Source organism: Amblyomma americanum, chromosome 2, assembly GCF_052857255.1.
Source record: "Amblyomma americanum isolate KBUSLIRL-KWMA chromosome 2, ASM5285725v1, whole genome shotgun sequence".
Taxonomy (NCBI): Eukaryota; Metazoa; Arthropoda; class Arachnida; order Ixodida; family Ixodidae; genus Amblyomma; species Amblyomma americanum.
This window is the reverse complement of record NC_135498.1, coordinates 5,753,008-5,775,193: the sequence shown is the minus strand read 5'-3', so window position 1 is coordinate 5,775,193 and position 22,186 is coordinate 5,753,008. Positions and strand designations below refer to the sequence as shown.

The 22,186-nt window shown below is 48.0% G+C and overlaps 1 protein-coding gene across 1 annotated transcript; it reads right to left on the bottom strand.

The window, feature by feature from the left end:
- Positions 1-13,319: 13,319 nt before the first annotated feature.
- LOC144119509 (carbonic anhydrase 12-like) lies at positions 13,320-19,353 on the bottom strand. Its single transcript, XM_077652098.1, has 5 exons — positions 19,271-19,353; positions 18,808-18,954; positions 16,902-16,988; positions 16,362-16,523; positions 13,320-13,534 (listed from the first exon to the last, which is right to left on the bottom strand). The coding sequence occupies exons 1-5, from the start codon at positions 19,281-19,283 to the stop codon at positions 13,320-13,322; spliced, it is 624 nt and encodes a 207-aa protein (XP_077508224.1). The 5' UTR covers positions 19,284-19,353.
- Between the last annotated feature and the right edge of the window lie 2,833 nt (positions 19,354-22,186).

The following is a 22,186-nucleotide window of genomic DNA, read 5'->3' as shown; positions in this document are numbered from 1 at the left end:
AATGGCTAATACCAGTATTGAAAGCGAAAAAAAATAAATTCCAGTACAGACAGGTATTCACTTCGAGATTAAAATTACGTGAAAATAAATAAATTAAAGTTTAGCCAACAGAAATATGAAAATTTTCACATTTTCGCGCTCTTTTGATTCAATATTTCTTTTAATAACCGACATCTTGGCTGTACCAAATTATTCTTCCTAAGGAATTCACCAGGAACGTACGCATGAAATGAAGCAGCAATCTTATAACCTCATCAACACCACTAACAAGTAATTAATGCAACTATTCCGGACATATTTTATTGAAAAGAATTGGCTGTGGTTTAGCTCTTGTTAACCCTAGTTGAAATGCGAAAGTTTCTTTTCATCGTCTACGCAGCGTCTCACTCCGACGCTCTCGAGAACTCAAATCGGTCTCTTCCGCAGTTGGAGTCACTCCGGGACGTGGCACGACTTCTTCTAGCCGCATCATCGTTACGACGCTTCTCGAGTCGTGCGGCGCGTTCTTCTGCTGACTCTTGAGCGCGTTGTCTGTTCCTCGCTTCGTATTTTGTTGTTGCCTCTCTTTCGCGCTCTCAATAACGACTAGAATCCACTGACTGATGTTTCTGAGAGGAAGAAGGAGGAGGAAAGAGCACGGGCCTGCCTACTGGCTCAAGCCGAACCACGCTCGCTGCCGCGTGCTGAAAATAGGAGGGGTAAAGGATAGGATAGCAAAGAGTGAAAGAAAATGCGCGCCGTGCTAATATTCCCCGGGCCGATCCCGGAGGCAGTGCATTACCGGGCCGACCCGTGCCAGAGTGCTGCAAACCAAGCACTCCGCCATATTCCAAAAATAAGTTTAACATCTTTGGTCCAAGGACCCGCTGCAGATACTAAATCAGGTATCAGAATCCACTGAGCCGAAGCGCATATATATATATATATATATAATCGCCGCGGGGCGACACTTCCTCTCCCTCTACCCCAGCGAAGCACATTTGGTGGAGCGCGCGGCGACGGCAGCGGCCTCGAGGGCGCCGCCATCTGTTGGAGCGCGGCTGCGGTGTTGCTAGACAAACGGCGGCTCAACGTCGTTCGTCGACCGCGTCATACGGCATACGGCTGAAGTGCGCGACGAGCCGAAATGGCTCACTGGCTGGCGTAGTGTTGCTTTCGCGACAAAATCCCGTCGGCTGTTGACTCCGGTCGGACAACGCAGCTTGGCACGGCTAAAGTATCCATTCAGTGCCGCGTGCTGTCCTCCAGTGAACCGATGCGTCATACCGGAACTAATCGTTGCATTCCTCCTGCAAGAGAACTGTTGCGCTGTCTTGGAAGAAATTACTCGCACAGCTCCTGCACGATGCCTCTAGTACATCGAACTTACAACGAGATGCTAGATATCGTCATCATCAGCCTAATTACGATCGTCGGAGGACGAAGACAAATTATGAAATAACACACGAAGCCATGCGATGAAGGAAGTTCTGCCAAAGAAAGCGCTGCTAAGCTGGAGTGCAGGAAGAAGGTCCAGCGTCACATGGGGAGCCCGTCATATCCGCCGTGGAGATTAGCAGCCGCAAGGGAATACAGAACAAGTACGCTTAATAAATCCGAAGAAAGTGGGGCGCGGCGAACGATTGTAAGAGGATAGCAGCCCGCTGATGCAGTGCCAGGGCGCTGCGCAGGGGCTGAAGCTGCATAATCCAGTGAAGTGGGCACCATAGCTGGCGCGACGCGTGGAAGCCAACATGACGGTGACCTCCGCCTGCCGGCAGTGAGACGACGGGACCGAGGAGAGAAACTCTGGCCGCAGGGATGTGCACCTTACAGCAGCTCGAACGTGAGTCCCCGCGAGTGAATCTCGGCAGCTCGACGCACGCGCTTTTAAGTTCTATCCTTCACCGTGTAGCCACAGATAGCTGTCCGTGACTATTCGTAAGGGGCACCTACGCGGCCGCAACCTAGCGGGTGGAGTGAGAAATGCCACAGAAATGATTGCAAACGGCAACATAGGAGCTGAAACGTAGCTCGCTTTTGCTTGACGAGACTACAATTTCGGGTCCGCTTTTTCGCGCGTAGATTCACTCGACTGGTGTGTTGCGTGCCTCAGCGCGGCAACACAGCTCACTGGTTCCCGGATGATTAGCGATATATAAAGAAAAGGGCGGTAAGCTTGCGCATTGACGAAGCTGTGACGCTCGTATGATTTCTTCTGGAGCATTACTGCTAAGTTGAATAACGTGAAATTTTCTGGATTTTCCGCTAAAGCATATCCTGGTTGAAGCCACTGTAAAGTGGCGGCCTCCATTGCGACGTTGTAATGAGGTTTGAACCTAGAATTACAGATTACGCCCATCTCAGACTGACAGTACGACTTGCAAAATTTGGTCGGTCCGTTTTAGGTGACCTTCGTTTTATCAGCTGGTTCACGAAAGCAAGTTCAGAAGAGCTAGCTTGAATATGAGAAGGAATCAATACCTAGGACATAGAGTTTTAGAACGCGAACTTTAGGAATGAACGAATCGAATGCGTTTAGATTGTGTACGCCAGAAAAAGATTCCACGCAGTTTCCTCCGCAAGAACCGGACAATTTTGAGGGAGGCTTCACGACTTATCCGAAACCACCGTGACACAAAACTGGGCTACAAATGGTGACGATAACTAAAAACGTTATTCTTCGGCTTTTGCACGGTCGCCATGCAGGGTATAGACCTGTGCCACGAATGGTGACGTTTTTTTTTTTTGTTATAACATTTTCGGTTAACATCGCTTCAGTGTCCCTGCAGTGGACGTTAAGGCTAGTTCCGCCAGCAGTCAGCGACCCCCAACCTGATTTCTCACCGTTCGGGGAAACCAGTGTAACAAATGCAGTGTGTTTGGCAGTCCCTCAGGTGTAGACGTCTACCCGAAAGCGGCTAAAGAAGATTGACTCTATACTTCTCAGTGTCTGCCTATCTGGTCTCATGACAACATCTAGGCTTCAGGCAGCAGCAACTTGCGCTGCAGTGGAGTCTCCAAGAGCACATATGGCGGTATTTAATGCTTGGGGAAACTTGTGAGAAGTATTTCTTCTTTGTTTTTGTCTTTAATGCATTATATACTTCGACTGAACACCATATGTTCAATGTGGATTCATCGTTCAATGTTATGTTCGTCGTTCATGTGTTCAGTGTGGATCGTGATGACCCAGGAACCAGGACCATTTCGTCTTCAGGAAGTGCATAACAAAAAAACAACATTTCTTCTTTGTACTAGGTACGTGAGCCACAGACTTGGTACAAGCAGGAGTGGCTTTGTAATAAATGAGAAAAAGGATAAAACACGACACCTAAACACATGAAAGCAGTACTTGGAGCCCCAGCTCCTTGACAAATACTTCAATTGGATTACATTTGAAGCAAGAGAGTTCTACTCCGCGACAGCCCACAGGAAAAATGTCTACTCGAACACATTTTCTCGTGCGAAAATTGGGGTTAATGAATTTTCAATTGCATGCGTTCTTTTGTGATTACCGGTTCCACACTATTCGGCAGACCTGTTTTAGGGTTTCCAGGAATGTAACTGCAAAAAGAAAAAGCTCCATAGCTTTCCTCTGTAACCGCATGGCTGCGCTTGGGTACGTGTAAATGAGTAATTACTTCTTTGTTACAAACCTGCCCCACCTCAAGGGATTACCTAAACATTGGACGAACATCACTGGCACTTCAACTTGTAATCAATTCGCTGCTGCTCTACCATATGCCAGCTTTCCTGGTTAGCTCTGTTGGTAGAGGGACTGCTCCGGTGAGGCAGTGGTCCCGCGTTCGAGCACCGGACCACGACGAATTTTTTTTTTCAACTAAGAAATTTGAGAAAGCTGATGGCTTTGCTTTGTAGCCGTATGACAGCGCTTTTGTGGGTTTGAATCAGCAATTACAGTCCCACCCGGTTGATACAACCCAAATTATGGACAATTTTTCTGAGGACGAAACTTTTACAATGCATTTACGCCTTGGTAACATGGAACCTTGCTGTCCGGGCGAAGGACAGGGTGAAAATGCGGAGCTACAAGAGCCCCATGAATTTTTTTCCCGCGTTGTTATGGACAGCGATGAGAAGAAAGCTCTTATTTCCTCAACCAGTTTCCCTTTTCTCATTTTTAGTGCTAGGCGACCGCGCAAAGTTTCAGCGTAAAACTTGAAATACCTAAATGATTGCCCTCTTTTTGTGGCTCGATGCTTAACACTGCCAAGGTGGCCGGTATCCGCATGTCACCATTTGTAGTACTACACGAATGGCTCTGAAGAAAATGCTCTCGGCAACTTGTGCTAAGTTGAGAGCCAACTGCGTAAAATATGTACTAGCGGTTAATGGGAAGTGAAAAATAATACAAGGAGAAAAGCCATCGCGCGTCTCATGAACAACTAGGTGCTCTAGCCTACACCACATTATTTTAATGGGACAATGCGTTTGGAGCTCCAAAGAATTTGCCTAATTTCCACTTCGCTGCACGCAGTATCCACATAAGCATACATTTGTGATGAAAAATTTTGAAAATTTTTTACGTAGTAGCAAAAGTTTAAGGAATTAAAAAAATCCTTTTGGAATAAGCCCATTATATCAACTAATTATTCATGCTGTGTTCTACATTATACACTGAAAAACTAAGTGCTCTTGAGGCCGCATTTTCGAGTAGAAATATCCCGATACTTAAATTTTCCACGGGGTAAAGGATCGGCTTAGGCCAGATTTTTCACAAAAACGAAGGGCCATGGCTACTCCGGCATTATGCTCCAGCCTTATTTAGCATATTTAAATGTGTAGCTGAGCCCATTCAAATTCATGGCGCACATTCTGCAGTGACAAAGCTGTCCCTTTGTCTATCTTGTGCGCTTTGGAATAAAGCAGTACACTTACCAGTATCGGATGTATGCTCGGCACGACTCATCTAACGGTCGGTCACGGTTTTCAGTATAAAAAAAGAACCTATCACATATCACCGCCCAAAGAGGGGCCTATTCGCCTTAGCTGCGGCAGGATATCACGGCACTCCCCTGCTACACTCTACTGAAGCAAAAATAGGACGAAGCGTGATGTGTTTCAGCGGCGCGTTATTTCGCTTATACGTTTATTACGCTATTTCATAAACACGAATGAGAGCTCGGCCGCACAGCCGTCTTGAAGCTGTCTCAACGCATTCGCGTCGATGGAGCTTGATACAAGGTGAGCAGCTAGCGGCCGCATCCGGCGGCTGCGTAGGCAACAACCGTGGCCACCAACAGCGTATACTCTGCCCGCGATGTGGCAGCGGAACCGGTGAACTTGAACGAACGGTAAACCACTCGGGTTCCCAGGGGCTGCAGCTGGCGGAGGTTTCCAGCGATCCTGTACTTGCATCCACCGGTGCTGGTGTACAGATTGTTCCTCAGCTTGGTCAGCTGCACGTGCGCGCAAGACGGGCAACGGAGTTTAATGCTTGTCCAAATGAGAATCCCCCAAGGGGGAGCAAAGTTGCAATGCGAGAGTAATCACTCGTCGGCAACCAACCAAGTTCAGGCACATGGTTACAAAGGAAGGCTCTACAGCTGTCTCAGAAACTTCGCAACTGAAGAAAACTTCGCCTTGGTACGGTGTATGAAGCCAGTACCACTACCTGGCGCTGGCCGTTTGGCTGAGCCTGAATGCATTCTAATGAGCAATCACTCCTATATTACACAGTTCAAAGCGAAGCGGTGATGCAAGAAAGCAGAAATGGACTATATTCATAAGATCCACGCTAGGTTTTTCAAAACAATAAGCTTTGCAGCGTATGCTTCGGTATGGCAGTGTGGGAGGATTTTTGAGACAGCTTTATCCTTAGTATCTATAAAGGATAAAGGATAAAAAATATAAAGGATAAGGATAAAAATATTTTATCCTCAGCATCTCCTGTCATCCGGAAGTTGAAAAAAAAATAACTAATCCCACGAACCTATAAGTCCTTATTTCGGTAATCCAAGTGTTTCGGACTTAGTTTGTAGCTATTGCTACGCTTTGTACAAAATTATGTGCTTGACTTCAGAAAATTAACATTTGGCACTGTTTGCAAAGCCGACTGGCTTTCTTGACGCCTGCCTAGTTTATTTAAGCAGACAAAGACGTCGTTAGAACAAAAATGGCGATCGGCGCCTGAAACGGCCAATCTTCGTGGCACTACAGTGCACCGCTGTCTTCTCTGAGAAAGCAGAACACCGCCACTGCATGGCCTGCTTACACAAGGGTAGAGAGCGTCCACGACCGAACTCTCAAGAAAAACGGATGAGGTGTGACAGAGCGTCGCACCCTTACTCGACTGTAGCGAATATTGACCACGCCACGACGGAAATGTTCTTTCCGCTTACCGCTGGCTAGCGATGCCCGGGGCACAGGGAAAGCTCCACACACGCAACCGTGGCAGCCTTGACGAAAGGCAGATACCGTGCAGGCGAACTGCGGACGGATGAGATCCTGTGCGTGCTCGTTACGCCTGTGGGTGGCATCTTCTCGCAGCATGGTCAAATCCTAGACGCCATGTGCTGCTCTGCCGCGCCAGTGAAGACCCGTAGGCGCGGGAACGACCGTGCGCTCGCGCTGGGAATATGGGCACCATTGCTGGCTAGGCAACGATCGTTGCGCCTCCTTTTCAGCACCCGTCTTTGGCTTCGGTACATGCTATTTTAAGCTGCCTGCCCTTCGTATGTCGTATTTTTTATTTATACGCGGCCGCCTTCCGTATTGCATATCATCTTAGGGTACCGCTTACAGCACTCATCTATCATGCCTGTGCCACCTTCAAAATCAAGCTCTCCATCCAGTTACCTTCAGCCATGTCCGAGCACTCGTCCTGGATATTTATTGCAATCTAACCACTCCAACATTGCCATCACAGCTTCATCTGAGGTTGACGTCGCTCACCTTTTGTGCACGTAATAATCACATCGTTCTTAAAAGCTTTCAGTCGTAAAAGAATTTCCGGTGACACACTAAACTTGCTGAACAACTAAATCTACTCCTACCAAAAGTGTTCTATAATTATGGAAAACAAGCAGCATAGTTTTCTGGCATCTTGGAGTAGAATTCATTGCCATCCGAACTAAATCACACTATAATTTACATTAATATCACCACTTAATAATGACCTTGTTTTTAACCTGGTTTTATTTGCGCACTAGCGCATTTTTTTTCCTCGTTTTGTTTGCTATTTACTGGTGTTAAAGTTTTTTTTTAAGCATAGCCTGCGTATCTTACCCGTAATATTTTCATTTTGTACTTTGCTTTGTTCTTGAAGTTTCACTTTTTGTACAAATTTTTTGTTTGTTTGTTAGCAGTGTAATATAATGTTTCTTTGGTTTCCATTCACGTATTTTTTATATACTCCAATTTTCTTGTAGCTGAGCAACTGCAATTTTCAACTTTCACACAGGAGGTGCCCGGACAGTTCTTTTTTAGGGACTTGCGTAACACCAATGACCCCACGCGTTGAATGTAACGCACATTAAAATAAATGTGAGTGCAATTTTCTTTCTTTTGCGGCGGCTGGCAGGCGTGATTGCTTTCAGGGCTGTGAACTGTTTTTCGGCAATTTTTTTTTTGCGCGCGGGCGGCCACTGCTGCTAACAGCCGACTGGTGGCGCTCAGCGCTTTCGTTCACAAAACTGTGCCTGCCTGAAACTCATTGTTATGTATCAATCTTAAAAGCCAGTAGCCGATTGTGCACGAGTATGCGTGGCTGGCTGGTGCTAAACGGTACAGCAGAATAGAGCGCTGACATTGCTAGGCTCGGGGCAAAAGCTTGATGCGGCTAACGCATAACGACCTTTGGTTCTTTGTGCGCGCACAGCGAAGGTGCAGCCAAACAACTGCTTGCCTGTTGTTCGCCGATAGCGACGGCGCTTTTGAACACCACGACGAATGCGTCGCTGGTGCACGGAGGGAAGCTGAGTGAGCCCAGGTAGATGTAGTAGTCCTGCGTCGTGTTGGGAAGCAGGTAGGCGAGTGGCATTGAGACTTCGGATTTGTTACCCCGGTGGGTCATGTGCTCCGAGGCGTTGACGAGTGTGTCCAGGAAAGGGTTGTTCTGCTCCCTTTTCTGCAGACAAAATATCGCGAGAAAAACGCCCCGCGTCTCTAGTTTTTACTTGCAGTCTAATACTTGGCCCCCGTTGACGACTTACGCGACCTAAGCATAGTAAAAACTGCAATGCAATGGACAATTCACTTAGTACTCTCAGCTCTGAGTCGTCCAACCGCTTCAGCATTGGACACCGTGTCCTCGCGTCTTTATTATTCAAATTGAGGTATAAAATCGATACCACGATATACAGCCCGCTGCTTATTATTGTTAATATTCGTTGTAGGAAACCGCGTGTATGATATCAGGGATAATGCCTATGCCCACCTCGAAAAGTATGACAAAAATGGCCAGGCCTTGGCCTCGCCGGACGCATTCAGTGGGCGTGGGCTTTTCAGAGGACACCAGGAGTTGGAGCTGCGAGTACATCCACAAGACGAATCAGTTATACTCAAGTGCCCTGCAAGCAGGAAGAGTGACGCCCACAGGGAGCCAACTAATGTCCAAACTTGGGCTTGTTATTATTTCTGAGCTGTAGGGCATCAAAAGACAAGGGACGGTGCCCGAGATGGAAATACACGCGTGCTGTGTGTGTCCATCTCCTTCACCGTTCTCTTTCTTTTTATGCGCTACAACTCGGAAAAAGGAACCCACTACAATGGAGCAGTAATACGACGTTTGCCTACTTTGCTCAAGTGCATAAGTTCATTCCACTCACTACGGCGAGATGGCGTTGGAAGAGAAATTTAAAGAATCACCATCAATCATGAGGTCTGCAACAAGGCGAGCGTAAAAAGCGCCACGGGGTCGAAATATTTAGGAGCTATTTAATACGGCGTGTCAGTACCTATAGGTGGTGTTGTTTACCCACTTAAAACCAAATAAACAATAAAAATCGTTGGGAACAGAGATCAAATACTGAGATTATGTGCACATGCCGCTTTCCGCATAGAACATAGTCTAAGGTATATATTAGTTACTTATTTCAAAATACTGCAGGCCAACATTTATTGCCCATGCAGGGGGGAAGGTGGGGTGGGGGTCTACAGAAGCCATGTGAACAAAGAATGCCACAAGAAAAGGCAGTTCACGAGGTTGCAATCGATGAAACAAACAAAAAGGTGCAATACTCAGTCATTTTAACAAATGCTTTTCAAAAGCTTCACTGTACCTAGAGGCCTGGAAAATGTCCCCCGGAAGAGAGTTCCAGTCGGAAACGGTTCATGCCACTATATTTCCCTGGCTATCTTTCCCACTAATCTTTCCACCAAAGAGCGACTCAGTCACCTAGACAGGAAAGAGACGCCGCCATCTATGCGAGTTTCTCGAAGAGCTCTTTACCCGCCAAAGGAACGAAGGAAAGTGTAAACCTGTAGTATTCCGCGGCCGCCCGGCAGCCTGACAGATGACGACACGCGCCAGTGCGCCCGCCTGGAACCTGGAGTTAAGAATCCTGCTGCTGCGAGATCAAATTTTGGTAGTGCGCTGTCGTGGCTTGCCGAAGCTTCGGCCTCTCCTGGCTCAGTGTGTTCTCTTGAAATATGTTAATACGAAAGCATTATATGTCTCACAACACAAAAGCCGGTGTCCACCATATATATGTGGCAAAAAATTCGGAGGATGTCAGAACGCCATTGTACGGTGTTACCACACACGAAAGCGAACATGTACAGTCATGATGAAACGTAACGTAGTATGACCTATGGGAGTCACGACTCGTAGTAATAGTCATAGATAATGACTCATAGTCACTCTGCAACGCAGCACGACTCGGTAATTTACAAGTAACGTAAGGTATACATAGCTTGCACTGTCAGTGAAAGGAATCCTGGGATATGCTTCCACCATGTCCACGAACCACCAGCTCTCACAGTATGCACGCGTTGCGTCGTTTTAGCGTGGATGTGTGCGCGATACTTGGTCGCCGCGAAAAGAAACTTTCGACGACCACAATTTTTTTTTCAGCACGGAATATCCCAGAGGACCAGTGCCAGCGAAAGAAGGCGCGCTGAACACACAAAGATTCTCTGCTCCCAGTGTGTCTCAGGGGCCATGTTCTCGCATTTCCGAACCTTTTATTCGCACGAAACACACCTTGATACCATAAATTATGGTTTATAGACCTCGTGAAATGACTCCGCGCCCAGCTGAGAAGGCTTTTCTGCACAAAAAGCGCGAAGGAGCGGGTCGCAGCACGAAACACCTCTTTTTATCCGTGTCTTAAAACCCGTGATGCAGTCAAGCGGTTACTAAACATAGCAGCCGTAGCAGCGATCTCGCTGACGTGACGTCACGTGGAAGCTATGTATAGAGTTTATACAAAGTATGCGTAGTCATGACGCGCAGTCATAATCATGATGCATGACTCAGTACTTTACAAGTAACGTATAATGTAAGCCGTATAAAGTTGCGCGAACATTATGCAGTCATGACTCATAGTCATAGAATTCTGCAACGTAACAAGACTCAGTACTTCCATGCTTTCGCATTCTCACACGTAAGTAGCTTTAAGTGTATCTGCCAAATGTTAAAAAATTGGAGCGCTGTGCATTCTTTTCTTTTTTTTGCGGGCCAGACACCCCCACAGCGTTCTTGGATTCTCTTCCGCAAATTTCGTGACTCCGGACCTCAAGCCGCCCCGCCTCTGCTTCCAGCCTGCGTCCGCATCAGCCTAAGTCTACCGCTGCACGGAGCTCGAGACCTCAGCTATGCCCAAAGCTCGCCACATATCACTCTCTCAACTTCCCTGTCGCTTCTGTCGTCCCCACGGCCGATCCCCGAGCCCGACGTTTCCACGCTGCAACCACCTGAATTCTGGCCCCCGCATTCCTGGCTATCAATTCATTGTGCCGCCTACTGCGTATCACGCCCAAGATGGCCATTTACGATCACGTTGTTCGTGATCTCTCCCCTTCAGCCTCGGCTGACGTCCGAGACATTCTGCGCTCCCCGCGTGCCGATCCCTTTAACGACTATCTAAGGGCTGCGCTTATACGGCGCACTTCTGTACCCCGGGGAAGCGTCGCCTGTAGCAACTGCTTCAGCAGCAGGTGCTGAGAGAACAGAAGCTCACGTAGCTGCGGCGTCACATGACGAACTTGGCCGTGCACCTTGGTCAGTCTGACGACCATCGCTTCTCCGGGAACTGTTGCTGTGAAGTCTTTCCCGGCGGGTGTGCACGATCCCGGGTGTATCGGCAGCGGACCTCTCATCTATACGGCACTAATGGCAGAGCGCATAATGGACGCCGTGTTGTCTTTCGCGCCTGCGTTTCCTCTTTCCCCTGCGGCCGCCTCATCGGCCCTACTACGACATCAGCGACAGCTAAAAAACCGGCTACTCGCGGTTCCAACGCAGCACTCAACTCTCAGATCGACAGGCTGCGTTCCGACACTGTAGCCCTGCGAGCACGTCGCGACGGTGAATCTCAGTCTCGACACTATGAGGGACGACGCAGCGAAGGATCTTATCCTTGGCCTCGTACCATCTGCTCGTGCCGTACGAAATACGGTTGCCGAGCTCTCCTATGTTGCAACCTTGTGATTTCTAGAGCAACCACCGTTCTCGATGTGTGCCGTTTTTAAGCCTGCGGCCTACCTCTTCAAGACCAGGACCTTCTGAAATCCAGGCGTCTTTCCCTGTTTCGACCTCCCTGTGTTTCCGATCCAGACGTAAGCCACATGTGACTACTCCAGCTGTCAGCACAACCCGGGCATATGTTGAGTCACTCCCGTCTGCTGCCTCCCCTCTCACTCTGTCACAAGGTGAGCAGTGTTCTCAATCCGGGGAAGCCACTGCTGGTGAGCAGCGTGTCTGACTACTCCTGCTTTATGTTCTTGCACAGAAGCACGTGCACCATTCGAGTCTCGCTCAACGCCCAGTGAGCAGCAGCCGCCGTCACATTGAGGCAGAGGGACAACCTTTCGGCCCTCTTCCGCCAATGCCAATGCCACTGACTGCACGGAAAGAGCGCTTTGAGCAGCATGCACTATGTCTGCAACTACGCCTTCACTGCCTGCAGTTGGCGTAACTGCTTACATCCCGGGCCGTAAATGGCACCGCGAGCACGCACTGCGCTATCCGCGTCAGCGCCAAACTTCCCAGAGCTGTGTCTTCCAGAGAACTATGAATATTCGCAGGCAGGGCCACCACAGGCCCCTTTCCGCGCGGTATTGCAGCACGAAAACATCACCTGTACACAGCACCTCTTCAAATGCTATTTGTCACCAAGATAGGTCTTCAGCTCAATGCTTCCATCTTTGCCACCCACGCTCGGAGACCATGCCTTCAAGAGTGTGTCCACCTTCGTGCCCACCGGCTATTCTTAGGGCGCCACAATTCACCCGAAGCTTCACGACTTCACCGGCAGCTGATCGCGAACCTCTGGCCTTGCTTGGTCTGCGGAATTTCCTGACGTCAACAATTCCTCCACGCATCAAGCACACCACTTCGCCGTGCGGTTACTCCGTTCTCTCACCTCCCTCATGGCTATCTCACTACAGTAGGCCTTTAAGCATGCTGAGGCTGCCTGACAGCCCGACATACGAAGACGACGACACGCACCAGCACACTTGGCTGGCGCGAGTAGTTCAGAATCCGGCAGCGATGCGATTGGATGTCGATGGGATGGGTTTGATGACAGCTTCGCTCTCTCATGACTGAGCGAGTACACTTTAAATATATTTATTGGAGGCCAGGCCCCAGATTCTGTCTGGAATTCTCTTCCACATACCGTATCAATTTTGTATTTGGCTTTGCTAATGTTCGGTGTAAAACGTGTACTTGTAATTTAAACCCAGCTGCGAGCGATGGTTGTTACGTGCATAAGTCCCACTGTGTAGACTTCATTTTCCACTACTTTAATAAATACGCATCTAGAAAATGATTGATATCATGAGCGAATGGAAACTGACCAGAGACGCAGAAGGCGTCTCTGGTCTGTAAAAGTAGCGCCTACTTCCGATGTTCTGACTATTGAAGAAATTGCGTTTTGTTGTGTGATAAGCTTGTTGTGATACGGCTCAGTTGATGCATAAAATGTAGGGGTTTGGTGCAATAAACTTCAGTTGCAAGTTGGCGCCCGTCCTGTTGTGTTCGTGCCTCTTTGTCTTTGTCGTTTTAGCGCCGTCCTAACTTCTTTCAAGATATGAACCAACTAGCCCAAATCAAAGTACTTCTTGTGCCGCCAGGAAATTTGTTTCCTTACAACTGAATTCGCATGCTCGGCCAGTTACAGCGTTGGCGTTTCTGCGGTCGACGAAAGATCTCAGCGCGTCTCTAGGCACTCCGCGATCTTGAAAAACTCTAAGCCTTTCATGCGCTCTCTTGCCTCGGCGGCGTAGTTCCGCTCGTCGATGGTGTGCTCGGAGCCCCGAGGGCTCGTCTCGTTGCCGAAGTGAAAGACGCCCTTGGACAGGTTGTAACGTGCAGGCAGTGGTCCCCCGTACGACTCCAGGTGGGCGTTCAGGGGTGTGATGTAGACTGCGGAGAGCGGACCAATAATCTCGCTTGTGCCCGCGAAGCCGTGCGTTATACAACCGGAAGTAGTTGTAGGACGCTAGAAAACTAAATAATGAACTACATTACAGCGCATTTAAGTCCGCATGTTTGCGTTTGTTCAACCACATTTGTGCGCATTTTCACAGCTTGAAGTGTGTTCAGCCAGCCACAAGTGTTTGTTTTGCTTGCTTGTCGATGTTCAAAGCCGCTCGCACACTGCTTTATCACACAGTGTGACGTAACATCTTACTAAATTTATATCAAATGATGCTAGCCATGCACAACTTGCTCTACGCCATTCCTACGCCATTCGCCATTTGTCAGCTTTAAATTAAGCGCGGCCGAGGGCGGTGGTAATTCTGTTCTCCGACGACTGTCCAGAACGTTTTTTATTATCGCCGCCGTCAAGCTGTTCCATTCTTTGTGGGCAGGTTAGCCCCAAAAAATTCTTTACAGTGCCACTTCTTGTCCATTGTCTACGGCGTTGTCACTGCCACCATATAAGAGCAAATGAATGCACAGCCAGCGAAACATCTGGCACCTACTTTGGGCAGTAACTTAGTTACGGTTGGGGTAATGCGACTGACCCGGATAGCGGGAATGAGTCGGTAGGCGGGCAAAGCACGCACTCAATTATGTGCTAGCAGTGATAGAGCTAATATACTGACTATAGAGGGAAGTCGACGTACGAACTCTTACGGCTGATTACTTCACGTTGTTGTAAAAACCATGGTGGCAGCCATGAACAAACATTATTCGCCCAAACTTTAAAGCAAGCAGTCTGTACAATAATTATGAAATTATATCAGACTGGTTTTAAGCGCATTAATTTCGCGTTGCGGTCTTTGCGTTGCTTGCGTACATAGCATTGACAACATGGCGGCGCCCTGCCCGCCCGCTTCACAGCGATACCAGCTTCGTCGCTAATTCCTCAAACCAATATCGTGTTCTAAACTGTTATATTCGCCTTCGATTTGCCTATTCTCACCCTCGCATAAAGTTTCAAGGGAGAAATAGTTTTTGATTTTCAGATATCAAGGCGATTTCACAGGTGTTAAGCCTGACGACGCAGCACTCCGACGCAGTTGGATTGTCTTGGTTTTGGCTCGTCTTGTATTATAGTGGCCATAGCAGTGTCTGCATCTGTCCGTCGCGTACGTTCAATTAAAAGGGTTTTAAACAACATGCGAACCGGGTAGCGCCGGTGTTCTGCACGGTAGTGCTCAGTAATATCTTTGAAAGAAAGAGGAGGGCTGTGATCTGGGTTAAGGTCCTCCCAAGGAACGCCTGGTGCCCGATAAGTGAGTGCACGGGGTGCCTCATGGGCGGCTTCGTTACCTGGCATGCCTTGGTCAGCACACGGGCACCTTTGCGTTTACAAAGAAATTATTCAATTATATCAAACACAGCACAGCCGGTTTCACCCCCCTGTGAAAGGGCTAACCAAAAGCGTTGGGTCCTGCGCTTATGTACCAACACAGTACTGTGCCCGGCAGTGCTGCAATATTAAGGCGAAAGCCTTTATAGGCTCATGGCTTGATAGCGCGGATGTTCGCAGAAAACTGTCAAAATATAGCCGTGAATCAAACGTGGTTGAGGTGCGAAAAGTTCTCTGGGGTACCTCCGCAGAAGCGGCGGCGCGAAGAGGAATGTCAAGATGGTGGCTGCATAGAGAGGAAGCCGGGAGGGGGAGGGGGCATAATGAAATCCGCTGTCGAACCGAGGCTTGCGGGCGACGGCGCGGTGGTATGCTTCCGAATAGCAGCGATGAACACCAAGTTGAAGGCAGTCCGGATGTTCGTATACGAGGGCAAAGCATTTGATGAGAGCTTCAGAAAAAAGCCAAGTGCAAAAAACATAGAGCGAACGAAGACAGGGCCGCCACCGCCAGCTGAGGCGAAAAGTGTCCACCGAGATGTGACAGCTACTGCACAATTTTCTTCCCTAAAAAATATTTTTTTTTCCTGCCTTGAGAACTGCGCTCTAAAACATTTGAATGCATGCTGAAGCAGTAACTCTTTAAACACCTCACCCCCCCCCCTTTCTTTCCGAGTCCTTGAGAGGTGTCGTTTCCAGAGAACGACGGAAGGTGTCGCTGACGCCTGAGGAGCACTTCACACTTCATTTAGGCGGTTTCTTGATAAGTTGTGGAAGCTTAGCTGCCTAGGCGTGGACAGAAGAAAAACTGACAGGGCACTTAAGGCTACCTAAGTGCTGTGAATGCATGAACATTTGTCTGTCATCGTGGGATACTAGTCAACTATGTTTGCTAGCTAGTGCTAGTAAGTAGTACTAATGTCTGAACGGCCTTTCCGGCGAAGGTCTTCAGGTGAAAAGCCTTGTGGTGACGGCCTTCAGAAATTACCCCAAGACGTACGCGTACACACAAAATGTCCCTGTAACTGGGCCGCCACGTCATTCCTGGTTTAGACAGTCACTTCCGGTCTGACGACATCGCTTCCGGTTCCGGGGCCATGGTGACCACGCTGAATTGTCCCGGCCTGAATTTTTTCGTTTCTGACGATGCAGACAATGCCAAACGTCATGAGGTCACGTGGGACTTAAGGCGGAGCTTAAGTGTTTCCTCCAACCTTTATTCTTGCCCTTACACATAAATGCAGGTGAGAGAGAAACAATTTTATTGAAACAGCGGTCAATGAACGACAGAAGTCCCTCTCCCTAGTCGAAACAGTTAAATTTCCGTTACGCAACGTGATATGAGTTCGAACACGGTACCATGGTCTAATTATTTTGTCCGCGAATGTACATTTGTGCGTCCTCCGAGCAGAAGATTCGCGCATGAACTCACGTGCGTGTCCTCCGTTCTCGATGTTGAAATGGAAGGGCACATTGTAGCCGAGGAAGTAGATGGGCCCGAAGCTCTTGAAGCTGGTTTGCAAGAAGTTGATGTTCACCGGAGACTGGCCAGGGCCCCCGCACGCGCTCTCAAATGCAGGCCAACCCGCCTCGCCTGCGCAACACGTCTCTTGCAGCTCTCCGTTATGCACTGAAGCCCGCCTTTCGCATCACCGTATCCACTGGTTCAGGGCAACACGTAGCGTAAAATGCGTTTTCCTTGCAAGTGTCAGCGAGAAAGCAGCTAATTTACTTTAGTTCCTCCTAATTCACTTATTTCAGGACAACTCTCTCTTGCTGTTTTCCTCATCTATTAACATTTTTATCGTCTTCTTTCATCTATGCTAACTTGGTGTTGCACGTTGAGCTAACTTGCAACCGAAAGTTAAATTCTCCGGTTTCGCCATCAAGGCAATGCCCGCGCGCATTAGCATGAGCTGCTTACTCGAGCCATTTTCGCGCATCTCTTCCCTAAATAAATATTCCCGCTCACTTTTGGTATTGCTGGCGTCCAGCGTCGTGGAGTTCCCGCACTGCGGCGTCTTGTAGGCCCACCTGGTGCCGTCGCAGTACTCGCCCCCTGAAAGCGGTGCCCACACGCAAGCACGTCTTCACTTTTGAACGCAAACTTCGTTTCCGCTTTGCTAGACGCGGAGCAGGGCAGCTTCTTCTAAAGGCTGGTTCACATGCAAGCGACTGAGAGGCGCTTCGCAGCGAAAATTTCCAAGTTGTTGGAACCTCGCCGTTCACTGCCGCGACGACTCGATACAGGTTTTCTCGCCGCGGCAACAGGATTCGCTAGCGTTTACGCTTGTATGTGAAACAGGCTTAAGGCGAAAAGAACGTTAAAGAATTGGTCGTGGGAAAGTTCGGTGGCACCGTAATGGAGTGCTCAGTCAGCTGAACTCGAAACGGCGCTCCTAGCCTTCTTCGTTATTGATGCGCTAGCATTTACTTTGTCCTCTTGCAAAAACAACCAGGTTTCTCCATAACGAAATTCCCTTATTAATCAGTGGGGACATGACTTCGTCAAGGTGACATGAGCCTACGGGAACCATCAGGGAGCTCCGCCAAATTTGACATTCCGAAAGACTCCCAAAATTTGGCAGTTCGCACAAAGCACTGCAAAATTTGTAATTCCGAGAGGGCCCCAAAATATGCCAGTTGGCCCACCCCTCAATACCGGCCAGTTGCGCCACCTCTAAATTTTGAAAGTTGACTCATCCCCAGAATTCAACAGTTGGCCAAACACCACAATTCCATACATGGCCAACACCCAATATTTGGCACTTGGCCCCACTGAGATGCGTTAAGTTGAAGGAATGGCTGGATTTACAGCTTTGCGCGAAAATGTGGCGTCTTGTGAGAAGCGCGGGAAATTTTGATTTTGTCTGGCTTTGGCGGGAAAATGGGGCTTGATGTGAAAATGGCGGGAAAATCTGGTTTCAAGCAGTTTTTGGCGGGAAACTATGCTCTATGTGCGGCGGTGGGACGCTGAGCGTCCGTCTGCCTGAAGCTCACAAATAGAGAGACCGCATGTCGGCGTCCCTCGGGAGTCGTTCTTCGTAAATTTGTCTACATAAAATAGTGACAGTGAAGGGCACACAATTCAATTGCAGGAAAGGCATTGGAATACCACGTAGACGACAAAACCGACAACCTAAATTCTCTCTGAATTTCCTTCATTAAGAAATTGTTAAGAAGTTCCTTGATTTTTTGACTTCCCAACAGTTTAAGCATGTGTGCGTCGTGTTCGCTGGGTTTCCGTGACACATCGGCAACATAGGCTACCATGCGCCGAGCACAGGGTTTATATTTGTCGATCGGTTGCGTTAACGAAAACTACCATTTTTCAAAATTGACAGTTTCTGTAAAACAGTATTTTTTTCTGATAACTTAAAGCACATGAAAAGTCCACCTTTGAATTTTCTTCTATAAGTAACAATGAAAAGGATTCTGTTCAATTAACTACTGGGAGAAATACTTTAGAGGGAACTAGCGGCAAGGGCACAAAACGTGCTGTTTTTTTCTCGTTTGCAGTTGAGATTGTAATGTATATTTAGGAGTGGGGCTTCCAGTGGATACAAAAAAGAAAAAAGATGAAAAAAAGCCGAATTCAAATTTGTAAATTCAATTTTAAAGAAAAAAAGGTCAGTATCCACAATATGCACGCCATAGATAGCTGGCTATTAAACAGGAGAAAATAAAATATGCAAGACAGGCGCGGTGAGACGGTGGTAGCGTTGGATTGAGTAGCGCAGCCTCGATCACTCCCCTCTTCAGATCGGAAGGCTCACCTTAATCGTCAAGTAGTAAAGCGCGAACCTATTGTCATCACCCAACTCGGGCATTTACTTTGTTAAATACATTTCTTCACTGCATTTAATGCATCCACTCACATCCGAGCGGCGACGACATGAATCGCCTGGCGTAGCGGCGCAAAGGCCCCGTGCCCTGTGCAGTCCCGAAGATGGATGCGATGAGCAGCCAGGTGGCCAGCAGAGCTGTGGATGCGGATGCATCTCGCTTTTCGTGGCGAAGGTCGGCTGAGAAAGAAAAGCAGTGCTCGGCTACAGAGCGAAGAGATAGTGTTCGTGGCTTTAGCAGCCTGTCGTTCACCGAAGTCACAGCTGTTTACGCTCGACGAGTCAGCGCAGAATTAGTTCGGCTAGCAGCCTGCCTTTAATCTGCAATGTGAAAAGGCCCGCCGGGGCCGCAAAAGAATAGAAGTCATCCTCGAAACCTCTCTGTCCCTTATTGCTCGGGCCTTTGGACAAAACGTAAAGATGGGCACCTGCGCCGTCGCCATTCGCAGTGGAAAATGTAGTTCGTGCAGATATCTCTGTGATAAGAGCCACTCACGTAAAGGTAGCATGTCTCATGAACGGCTTGGGATCGCTTGCTCTTCGTTCGACGAGCTCGGGAATAAAGTGGACGAGCGGCTTCTTCTTCTTCTTCTTCTCCTCAAGTAATATGGCACATACCCACGTGGGGGGGATTGGCCAAGGTATAGGGTAGAATGCCAATGAAGCATTTGCGCGGGGAAGGAAACGTCAGAAGACTGAATCAAGATAAAAAAAAAATGGGAAAAATAAAATGAATTCAAGAGGTATGAGTCATCCGGAATAGAATCAATCTAGCCTTTTTTGGACATGCGAAAGAATTTTGTGTATAGCTAACAAGATAATCGATTAGTTGCACTTATGTAATCGTGAAGGTAGCCGCATACACTGCTTAACGGGAATCCCTTGGCACTCGCACCGAACGATAGAAGAACTGTAAGAGACAGAGGCAGTCCTAGTCTCGAAAGAGGAACCTCCAGATATTGCTTTCTCTGAACCGCGAACCGCCGGCAAGAGAGGAGAAAATGATCGATTGATTCAACTTGCCCACATGATACACAAAGGTTTGTCGCAGCGAACCCGCACCTGCATAAGTACAAGTTTAAGTGAGGGATTCTACATCGCAGGAGCGTCATGGACACTTCACAAAGCCTTGACTTACACCACCGGATATTCCATGGGTACTTTAGGTGTTGAAAGTCCACGGTATTGAGCAACGGATCACTCAAAGTGGCTGAAATATGTTGGAACCGCTGGAAACGTGAAGCTGCTAACAGAATGAGGTGAGGGACGGGATATATTACAGGTGCGCTGAGAGCTGACCTTGCCAATAAATCAGCCACCTCGTTAAAATAGACGCCTGAATGCCCAGGTACCCAGACCAAACGGATCTCGCGCACTGTGCGGCTTGAACGAGACCGTCTTCTTCATGTCTTGCACGTGAGCAGGTTATGACGGGGTTGATAATGGGAACAAGCCAAGGCAGTCATCATCTAATGTGACACCGACGGAGACACGTTTCTTTATAAGTCCACTGATAATGTACGCCAATTGGGCGTGTCTTGCGTTTCGCCTCCATCGAAACACGGCCTCGTACGACGTGCTAACCAGTAACCCCCTAGTTTAGCTGTTGACAAATGAGAAGATCGCCCGTGTTTACTGCAATCCTCACTCAGACGAAGAAGAACTGAAGCTAGCTGACAGTGCTTTCGGATTTTGTCAATCCCCCTAGTGGGTATGCGCCACTTAATGAGGCCAACAACAACAGCTGAGCACAAGCGCTGTTGTTGGCCTCTGGAGGAGTGGCACATACCCCCAGTGGGGGATTGGCCTGGATGCGTGTGTGCTGCAGCAACGATTTGGACCTATCTTAAGTCATAAAGCATATTAACCGCGCCTTTTTGTTACAAAAATTTCTTTAGACAGTTTATGGATTATAGTCTATAGTCATTCTATCGATTTATGACCGCACAGTTTGGTAGACTTGTCTATAGATAGTCTATAGACAAATGTCTCCTGAAAGTCAAATAGACACAGGTTATACAGTCTATAGACGATCTGTAGACCTATGGCCATACACTTCCTAGGAATTTCTGTCTATAAACAGTCTACAGACATATGTATACTGAAAGTTAGTAGACACAGCTCTATAGGCAATCTGCAGACGATCTATAGGCTTATGGCCATAAAGCTTTGTAGGGGGTAGTTGGTCGTGCATACTGAGACGGGAGCGCTAGATTCTCGTGTGTGGCGTTCCTATTCTCGTTCCTGTCTCGTGGTGTTCCTATTTGGTGTTGTCCCATTGTCTAGAATCTAGCGCTCCCCAGACTCATTATGGCCATAGACTTCCCAGAGATATCTGTCTATACACAAAAGCCTACTGGCCCAATAGACATATGTCTATACATTCAATGAGTATATGGTCTGGCAACGCTATAGGCCTTTGTCTATAGGGTCTATAGACCTCTGACTACTAAACCTTCAGTAGGCCATTGTCTATTGACAGTCTACAACCGTTGAAATTGGTCACCACACGGTCTTCACCAATGACATGGTGATATATTTACTTCTAAATTTAGTTTATTTCGAAGCTACCCAGGCTGCGAATATGCAATACTTGCAACATATTATATAAGTAAAAGTGAAAGTAACGGTCCAACTACTTTCCTCAGAAGCATTCTTGCGACCTGTTGTCTGCAGTCAATCATCCGGGCATGTTGACCTGTACAGCGCAAAGAAAAATTAATACAAGGGGAACTGAAAAAAAAACCACTCCATCTCTACACAAGTGCTTTACACCGCAAGGCATACCCTGGCTATCCCATTCTAGAAAGGTAATCTTGATTTTTTGGTTTGGTTTTATGGAGTTCAAAGACCCAAGGTGACTCAGGCTATCAGAGACGGTGTAGTGAAAGGCTGCGGAAAATTCCAACCGCCTGCGGCTTCTTACTGTGCACTGGCATCACATACTACACAAGCCTCTAGCATTTCGCCTCTATCAAAATGTGACCGTCGAGGCCGGGGTCGAACCTGAAATTCCTAGTCACGAGACGAACACGATAACCACTGGGCCATCGCGCCGGGTTCATCATTACAGTAAATACGCACGACAAATTCTAAGTGGTTTTCATAAAACATTGTAACTAAGACCCATAATCCCTGGATCACTCTACCTCTACCCTAAATGCCTGCTGACAATACTGATACCTGTAAGGCATTCCTTTTACATTAATTGGAACAGAAGACTTCGAAGAACTGTGCCACATATCAGCATTGATTCGCCCATAATGAAACGGGCACAAGCCATGCAAAACCTGCCAGGCCGACGCGAACCAGTTCACCACAAATTGTGCCCATAACTTGAAGCACGAAGACGCAACAGCATTCTCATACATCAGCGCGCGCTCTTAGAAACAAGCGGGTTGCAGCTCTTCCA

Excerpts from the sequence above, each read along its gene's own strand:
- LOC144119509 (XM_077652098.1), bottom strand. Across the intron at positions 16,989-18,807 it reads CATGTCGTCGCCGCTCGGAT|GGGGCGAGTACTGCGACGGC; the intron begins GTGAGTGGATGC and ends CACCGCTTTCAG. Across the intron at positions 13,535-16,361 it reads CGAGAACGGAGGACACGCAC|TCTACATCACACCCCTGAAC; the intron begins GTGAGTTCATGC and ends CGCTCTCCGCAG.